A 9,523-nucleotide genomic window follows, 5' to 3' on the forward strand; every position below is an offset into this window, starting at 1 on the left:
GTGTGTGTGTGTGTGTGTGTGTGTGTGTGTGTGTGTGTGTGTGTGTGTTGTCTAGTTTGGTTGAAATGTGGCTAATGTGACTGAGGAGTTAAATTTTTCATTGTATGCCATTTTTTAAATAACATGTATTTATTGAGGGAAGCACATATGTGGAAATTAGAGGACACCTTGTAAGAGTCAGCTCTCTCCTTTCATGTAGGACCTAGCAATTAATTTTGTCATCAGTGTTGATGACAGGCCCTCTTACCTGCTGAGTCATTGGTCCTCATTGTATGTAATTTTAATTAACCTTTTTTTTTTTTTTGCAGTTTAGGGGATGAAACCCAGAGCCTCACACTTGCAACACAAGTGTTATGGGGAACAACATTTTGGCCCCATTTAAATTAATTTAAAATTAAATAGCTTTTTCATGGCTAGTTGTCTAGTCCAATGGATAGCTCAGCTGTATAAGAACAATTTCAGGAAGTTAAGTTGTTTAGGTATTGGAATTCCTTGTGACCATGAATGTCCTGGCAACAATACTATGTCTTTTCTTTCATTTGTTCTGAGCAACTGCTTTTTCAGTAGTTTATAATATTGCCTGAATTGATGACATACTGGTACATAGGTAGTTGACATAGCTTTTGTTTTAAGCCTTATGGCCAGGAATTTTTCAGTTATTAGTAAGTAGTATGTGAAAAGTTCTACAATAAAAGCATATCCATGTAACTTTACATAAATCAAAGACTCCTCAAAAAAAAGGCAACTGAATGTTTGCTGCCTGAATTGAAATCTTAAAATGTGAGTTTAATACTTTTAGCTGTTTTTTGCTGTTTTCTATATGAGTAAGTTTTCTGGATAATTTATAAAAGTTTTACTTGTAAATAAAATATTTTCTTCTTATTTCATCTTTTTCTTCTTGTAAAATATTTGTCATGGTCAAGCCTTCCCCCTTTTTTTCTTTGCATTAAGTAAGCTCACAATTGGGGCCCAGAGATACAGAGATTTCCATTCTCTTCCCATCTGCTGCTCTGACACATTCTTTCTCTTTTCAGTGCTCTGTGAAAAGCTGTATCACCGCTTTCCATGTCACCTGTGCCTTTGAGCATGGCCTAGAAATGAAGACCATTCTAGATGAGGGGGATGAAGTAAAATTCAAGTCATTTTGCCTCAAGCATAGCCAAAACAAGCCAAAACCCGGGGAAGCCGAGTACCATCATCACAGAGTTGCTGAGCAGAGCCAGGCAAAAGGCGAAAAGATCAGCCTAAGGGCACAGAAGCTTCGAGAGCTAGAAGAAGAATTTTATACTTTGGTTCAGGTAGATGATGTTGCCAAAGAGCTGGGGCTGTCTACGTTAACTGTCGACTTTATATATAACTACTGGAAACTCAAGCGTAAAAGCAACTTCAATAAGCCATTAATTCCTCCAAAAGAGGAGGAAGAAAATGGCTTGGTACAGCCAAAAGAAGAAAGCATTCATACTCGCATGAGAATGTTTATGCACCTGCGGCAGGACCTAGAGAGGGTAAGGTGACCAGTTTTGACTAATATCTACATAGAGATTGGAGATATCACTTCCATTTCTTAAATGACCATTTCATTTATAGTGTGAGCTTCTGTGTTCTTCCTTGTTGTCTGAGTTCACTGTAGCCCCAGATGTTGGGTTCTGTTTAAATTTTGACAAGTAACAGGAGAGGCTTCATGCATTTGCTCTATGAACTTTAATTCACTGCTAAAATGGCTCAGCTATATTTTACTAGCATATTCCTGAGACTAAAGCCTAAAGAGTTAACTTTGTCCAGAAAAGCACTGTGTCAGGGCTTCTCAAACTCAGCACTATTGACATCTTAAGCTGCAAATTTATTTATTGTGGAGTACTGCCTTTTATTATAAGTGGCAGGATAGGATGTTTAGCAACATCAGTGATCTCTACCCATTAGATGCTAGTATCCCTTATATACTTGGTTCTGACAACCAAAATTGTTTTCCAAATTTACCATCTTCCACCTAGGGATTAAAATCATCTCTGGTTGGCAGCCACTTCACCGGGTTATTTAACTTGTGATATATTATTTATCAGGTAAATTAAGTGCTACAAATTCAAAGAAAAGTTAAGTGCTGTGTTTACCCTAGGGAATTTCATAATTGTATAATTCTAGAAATGAGCCAGGTCTGATGATACAGATGCCAAGTGCTACTATCATTCATACTCAGTAATGGAAAGGGAAAGCTAATGTATGATACCATTATCGTCTCACCTGGACTGTGTACATAAATATTGATCCTGTAGACTAGAGAGTAGGTTTCAGAGAGAACCCGGGAGTACTTGCTCTTCTAGCAGATTGACATAGGAACCATGTCCCCATTATTGTCATGTTGTAGTAATGCCTTTGGTTTGGTCATGGTCTGTGGCCCTTGGATCATGTCTTCATTCCTCACTCCCACAGCCACCAGAATTCAATGGTCTTCAAAGTAGCTGAACAATTTAAACTATAAATTTGCTTAACATGACAAACATTTTTATTTGCTGGGGATTTTCTTGCAGGTCCGAAATCTATGCTACATGATAAGCAGGCGAGAGAAGCTTAAACTATCACACACCAAAGTGCAGGAACAGATCTTCGGTTTGCAAGTTCAGCTTATCAATGATCAAATTGAAGAAGGTAACGTGTTTGTTAAAATTGACTGAGAAAATATAGAAAATCTGGTTATATATTACTTTTACAATTTAATTTTGTATCTGTTATGCCACTTAAAAATTGTTTCATTTTCTTCAATCTAATAATTAATGTGACCTCTTTTATTTTCAATTTACAAGGTAAGAAATTCCTGGAAAGAAACATGCTCCCTCCCTAAACAATAAGGAAGGAAAAGAAATTTCAGGATAGGATTAGAGGGGTTGTTAGTCTGAGGTAGATAGTCTAGATCCCAGACAAACATTTGATGCCATTAATTACAGTCATGAAAGTATTTTCTTAATTATCAAATTTACTTAAAATCAAGAAGCTAGCACCAAATCCTGGTTCCCAGAAACCATTTAATTCTAGGGTTACTCATAACGGATACTCTTAAAAGTCATCTGTTAAAATATCCTCAGCTGGAAGTTTAAAAATATTTTTTAATATTTTCATTTATTCATTAATATTTATTGAGAATTTACTAGAGAAGTGGTTCTCAACCTGTGGATGGTCACTTCTTGGGGGTGCCAAACAGCCCTTTCACAGGGGTCACCTAAGACCATTGAAAAACAATTCATAATGGTAGCAAGATTCCAGTTATGAAGTAGCAACAAAAATAATTTTATTTGGGGGTGTCACCACAACATGGGGAACTATATTAAAGGGTCTCAGCATCAGGAAGGTTGAAAACCACTGTACTAGGGACTAAGAACTAAACTAGAAGATAGAGCAGTCAACAAGAGACTTGGTGAAAGAGATGGGTGGTGACAATTGCAGTACCCAAAGTGGAAGCGTGACTAGAATTATGGCAGTCATATACAATGACACCTCCCTGTGTTTGTCTTAATACAGAGATAGATGGAAGAACCTGAGCACTAAGGGTATCTGGGCAAAATGTACAGAATCAGCACCTGTTAAAAGCCAACCATAAAATAAGATAGACTTGTAGAAACAAGGTGTCAGATGTTAGAAGCTCTTGGGGTATTTGTGACTATGGGTCATAGTAGCCTGGTATAACAGGAAGTAGCAGAGCTACTCAGTCACAAGATTACCATGCAGTATGACTGCCAAAGCAATAAGAAGCAAAGGCAACAGGGAGTTGTCCCCTGTGTGGTGACAAGATTGAACTCACCCAAGTAGCTTCCGATTATAATATGACTTGCAGCATCAATAGGTGGCAAACCCTAGCAGAGATGGGAGCTGTAGTTGTTCAAAGTGGACCCTTGGGGAATGCATGATACCCTTTAGGATAACTGCAAACCATCTTCTATATATATATATATTATAATGTGTATATATATATAATATATATTAAGATAATAATGCGCAAAGGCCAATTGTAGGGTGATATATCTGGATAATTAATACTTCCCTGGATAATTCTCTATGTTATGATACTTTCCTGCTGGCCATTACCACTGTCAAGCCTTGCCCAGGGCTGGCAAGATGGCTCAGCAGGTAATAGCACTTACTTTGAAAGCCTGGTGGCCTGAGTTTGACAATTAGAACCCATGTAAAGATGGAAGGAAAGAACTAACTCCATAAAGTTGTCATCTACCTCCACACACATGCTATTATTGGTCCAATAATATTATTTAAATTATCCCACACCCCCCTTTAATGATCATTTCTAATCATAATATTATAGATTAAAGGCATAAAATATTCAGGAACCTCTCACCACTTCTAATGCTAGGTTAAAATACTTATTTACCTTTGTCCCACCAAAACCTGTACTGTATTTCTAAGGTTTTCTCTTTGGCTTCCTTGGGAATGCCTGGAAAGGATAGGAGAATAAGATCAGAAATATCTGGGTTTGAGGCATATTCAGTCCTGCTCATTACCTATACATATGCCCAATCATAAACTCATTCCAAACGCCTGTGAATAACATTCTTTTGTTGTTGTTTTGTTTTGTTGTTGTTGTTTTCAAGACAGCGTTTCTCTGTGTAGCCTTGGCTATCCTGGGCTCACTTTGTAGACCAGGCTGGCCTCAAACTCAAAGAGATCTGCCTGCCAGAGTGCTGGGATTACAGGCCTGCACCACCATGCCTGGCTAGAATAACATTCTTTGTAGAAATGAAATGCAAGGAAAAGTCTAGGGGAAGAGCTCTGTTAGTGAAGTTCAATCTCCAACACTCAGAAAAAAAAATCTGTGTGGTACATACCCTTGTGATTTGGTTCCAGCACTGGTTAAGTGGAAACAGGATCTCATACGTTTGCTAGTGTAGCCAGTTGTTGAGCTCAGAGTTCATTAAAAAGCCCTGTCTCAAAAAATAAGATAGAGAATGATTGAAGAAAACAATCAGTATTAGCCTCTGACTTCCACATACATGTACAATTGCACTCATACATACACAAAGAAATGAAAGATGTGGAGATAGGGATATAAGACAGAGCACACTAGTTGTTGTTATTGTTTTGTAGGTTAGGAAAGTAAAGGTGAAAAGGTTGGGAGATATGGATAGTGTTTTCTGTGGATCTCTGGGTTCATCCTCTACTATAGCTCACTTCAGCTGTTCACCATGGTATACAGGCTCATCAAATATATGTGTTGATTAGACATTTGAAACAATAGATTTATGAATTCACTTTGTGATACCCAGATATGCTAATAATTAAATTAGTTGTTAAACAGATCTTTCTTTTTGATCTCAGGAGCTCCTTTGACAAATGCACTAGAAAACTCATTGTTTTACCCACCACCACGAATTACCTTGAAGTTAAAAATGCCTAAATCTGAAGATTGCAGAGATAGCTCTACCGAAACTGAGCAACAACCCTCCTCTTCTGGCAGCAGCTCACCTGGTCACAATAAAAGAAGCCCACAGATGCCTGAGGAGCCACTGAATAGAGATGTGAAAAGATATCCAAGATATCCACTGGAAAGCAAGAGTAATTGTCTGTCAGCTAGCAAAAGTAATTCTCGAAGTGAAACCAGGAGTTCTAGTCCTGCATGGGGAACTCCATCTGCAGAGTTCTATCATGGGCAATCATCAGGGAAGCCTCTAGCCCTTCAGGCTGCCCTTCACGGACAGACATCTGTTGGGAACGGGAAGAGTCAGCCTAACTCCAGGGTTGCCAGTTCCAATGGCCTGGAAGGCAACTGGTCTGGGGACATCACCCAGAAAGATAATTCAGATGAGGTGTTCTGTGACCAAGAGTCTATGCTCAGCTCCAACTTGCCCAGTCAGGGCAACGTTAGAAAACCTGGCATAGAACATTTTAGCAGGTCCTTTAAGGAGGCCACCAATACATGGGTGAGGCCCACTGAGGATCTCCAGTACTATGTTAAGTCAACTAAAAATGTGAGCCCTAAAGAGCAGTTGTGGGGTAGACAGTTTCTCAGGCGGTCCACGGGAAGAGCTTCTTATCAGGAAACTGATGGGTACTGCCCTGATTTGGAACTAAGCGATTCAGAAGTAGAGGGGGAGGTAAATAGTGAGGCAACAAGAGTAAAGAGAGAGAGTTCTGATCGAGAAAATCCTTCCCTTGATTCTGCACAAGAGTGCCACGGAAAAAGCAAGACAAATCCCCATTCTCACAGCTCAATGCAAAGATGATCAGAAACATCTAAGAATAACCTTTGCCCTATATGCTGGGGGAAATCTAAACACCAAAAGGTTTCTAGTGGATATTAAAATGATTTGAAATTTTTGAAAAAGTTTCTTGTCTAGTTTTTATAAGCACATTACAAGAGTTGCAGATTGTCGGGTTACTTTATCGGAGGCTGATGGAAACAATTGGGCCCAGAGTATTTCCTCAGTGAATACTTCAGGGCAGCTTGCCAGTTATATTAACACACTGATTAATCAACATATTAAGAATCCTTGCATTGTCAATGGATTTGCAAGAGAGCATGACTGACACTAAAACTTCTTATCTTTTGAAGCTATAGCGTGTTCCCTTAAAGCTCATGTCTGTAAAAAGTTTCTAATGCCACTGGTATCTGTAAAACCTCTTCAAGGGAAAAACCAGGAGAGTAACATTCTCAGATATTGTCACTTAACAAGTGTCTTCCTTGCTTTATGCAAGGTTGAGTTTCTTTAACAGAATCGTATTTTACAAAGTCAATTCTCCTAAGTGTCCAGTGCCTGTTCCTAGACCTGCTTGTTGGGGACATACTCACAACTCTCTTATACAGGTAACAAGCTAAATTGTGGATAGTGTTTACAAAGTACAAAAGTACTACTTCCAAGGAAAATGCTCTGCTTCTCAAGGCATATGTGAAGACAGCCAGAGCCTTTCCCAAAGTGTGACCTTTTCTGGGATATTTGTACCAGGTCAGGGTTTTTTTTTTTGTGTTGTTTTCAAATAAGTTTGACTAGAGTTTTGCTGACAGTTTTTGTATACCTGCTTTAATGTTTATAAAATTTTTATTGAGGTATAATTAAAATATAGTGTAATGCACAGAGGCTTAAGTATTCTTACCTGCTTTAATTTTGAAACAGATTTTTATTATCAGACAGAAATTTGAAAGCATGTGTTTAACACATGGATATAATTTAGCTTTGTAAGAATTTTGAATCTAAGGCAATTTCCCAAGCATAATAGTTGGAGCCATTTTTCAGAACTTGCTTATACCACATTACCAAATAATCAGCCTTGAGTCATTTCTAGAGGAAGAGAAATTTGAAGCAGAGGATGAAACAAGTCTGTTTCCCATTTAAGAAAAAGGGGAAAGTAGTAGTTTGTAAAAATGTGAGGCAGACTAATTCTCAGCTCCCTTTTCTTCTTAGCCTTAAAATAATATCTCTTTCTTCTAGTTTGGGAACATAGAGAAAATTTTCAAATAAGAGGCCATTTTCAATTTTTGAAGTTTCATGCTGGTAAAAAAAAAAAAAAAGCCAGCTGCAGTAGGTGCCAGTGAGAGGGCAGTAGCCCTCTAGCCAATGCTATGGAGCTAGGAAACTAAGCAGTTTACCTGTCCCCCACTTTCATTCTTAGAGCCTTGTTAAAGGTTTCTTTTGAGTTTTTTTTTTCCCTCTTCTGAAAATTTCTGTATTTTGCTTCTCCTTTGTCTGCATCTTCAAAATGTTTCTCATGTGCCTATGAACATGTGTGAACATAACATAACGTGTAGTAGGTGTTCTGTATTTTGTTTTAGTTGAAAAATGAGGAAGAGAATTTCTTCTCTTCAACACTCAGCTTCAGTGCTTATTTGAATACTCATAGGGAATATATAAATTTGACACTTTTGTGGTAATGAGAGTATAATGGAGTTGAGTTGTAAATTTCTTACATTAAAGCCAGTGGCTTGCCAGTGGTCTTTCTTGCCTTTGAATTCTGAGTTGGGGGAAAGCAAACATAGAAACAGTGCTTTAGCCAAATTCTATATGTAATACCACTAAGAGAGTATTGCCTGAAATATCATTCAAGTCAGGGAGATTAAAATGGTAATTTTTTACAGAATTTTTCTAGGTAAATAAATGAGCCTTCAGTTGCATACATTCCAAATGCTCCAAAATGCATTTTGTTTTTTGAAGTATTACCTCTTGTTAATGTTTTTCATCTTGTCTTATGTAATTCAAGTTTTGAAGATGAATTTGGTCTTTTTTCAAATGTCACATTTTTATCAATACTTTTTCATTAAATTATGAAAACTGTTAACTACTGTCAGTGTGGTAATTTTCTATTTTGGCATACTGATTTTTTTTAATGCATTTACTGTATGTTTAAAAATAATACCCATGAAGCAAACTGAAGGGGGGGTTGTAGAGGAAGAATTGAATGTTTAGAACTACAAATCATCTGGGTATGATGAGACACACCTAAAACCCCAGCAGGAAGATAACTTCTAGGATAGCCTGTGCTACACATAACAGGACCCTGTCTCAATAAGAGAGAGAGAGAGAGAGAGAGAGAGAGAAAGCACATATTCAGGATTCAGATCAATACCAGGAGTCAAAGACAACCATTTGTACTTTGCCCGGAAACAAAGATTTCATCAGACCAGTAAGATAGACTTTAGAATCATCATTGAAAATAGCCAGGGGCATGAATCCCAAGTAAAGTGACAAGATACACAAGGCTATTGTTTATAATCCTCATTCTGTGTGGAGCTCTGGGAGTCTGTCTTGTAATCAGGGTTAAATGGTCTCATGACAGGACTTAGTAGTAAACATTTTCAAGTTATCAAAGGTCATTGAATAAATCAGTAGTGAAAAATAGACAAAGATGATTGTTTCTGCCTCTACCTACCTCACTTGCTTGTTAATAGGTAATTGTTCTGGTATTTCATTCTGAAGACATTAAACTACAAATATATCCTGTTACAGCCAACAAAGTTTTGGGTTTATAAGAATGTGTACATTTCTAGTGGGAGGTGAACATTTGTCTGTGTTAAAGAAGTGTTTGAATGTAAAGAGCAAGCCAGCTGATGCACAGTCCCAGAATATTTTCCCTGAAAGATCAAAATCCTCAATATGCTTGCTTATTTTTTTTTTCTATTTTGCAGTGCTGAGGATAGAAACCAGGGCTATAAGCATGCTAGATAAGCACTCTCCCACTGAGCTGCAAAGCCCCTACCTGTGTGGTGGTGCATGCCTTTGATCCCAGCACTTGGGGAGGCAGAGGCAGGTGGAGCTCTCTGAGTTCAAGGGCAGCCTGGTCTGCAGAGTGAGTCAGGACAGCAAAGGCTGCACAGAGAAACCCTGTCTTGAAAAAAGAAAAAAGAAAGAAAATAAAACCGAAGTAAAAGTATACAACAACAGCAAAAGTATATACTCCGCACATATTAACTTTGATGTATATTTCAAAGACAATGTGTTACATATCAGTTGATTTTCTTGGTTTGACTGTTTTATGAAAAGCAATTGTGTGATACAAGTGTTTTTTAACTTTTATTAATTACACTTTATTCATT

At 37.8% G+C, this 9,523-nt stretch overlaps 1 protein-coding gene across 3 annotated transcripts in view; it reads left to right on the top strand.

Annotated features, from left to right (window-relative positions):
- Positions 1-8,191, top strand: part of Jade3 (jade family PHD finger 3) — a 109,544-nt gene extending 101,353 nt beyond the window's left edge. For all 3 annotated transcript variants that reach the window (XM_055607907.1, XM_055607905.1, XM_055607906.1), the window contains exons 10-12: positions 1,035-1,505; positions 2,526-2,643; positions 5,317-8,191. In XM_055607907.1, the coding sequence (XP_055463882.1) occupies positions 1,035-1,505; positions 2,526-2,643; positions 5,317-6,221 (1,494 nt within the window). In that variant the 3' untranslated portion in view covers positions 6,222-8,191. The remainder of the gene's footprint in view (positions 1-1,034; positions 1,506-2,525; positions 2,644-5,316) is intronic.
- The last annotated feature ends 1,332 nt before the right edge of the window (positions 8,192-9,523 follow it).

The sequence above is a fragment of the Psammomys obesus genome, unplaced genomic scaffold (genome assembly GCF_907164565.1).
Source record: "Psammomys obesus unplaced genomic scaffold, mPsaObe1.curated_primary_1811, whole genome shotgun sequence".
Classification (NCBI taxonomy): Eukaryota; Metazoa; Chordata; class Mammalia; order Rodentia; family Muridae; genus Psammomys; species Psammomys obesus.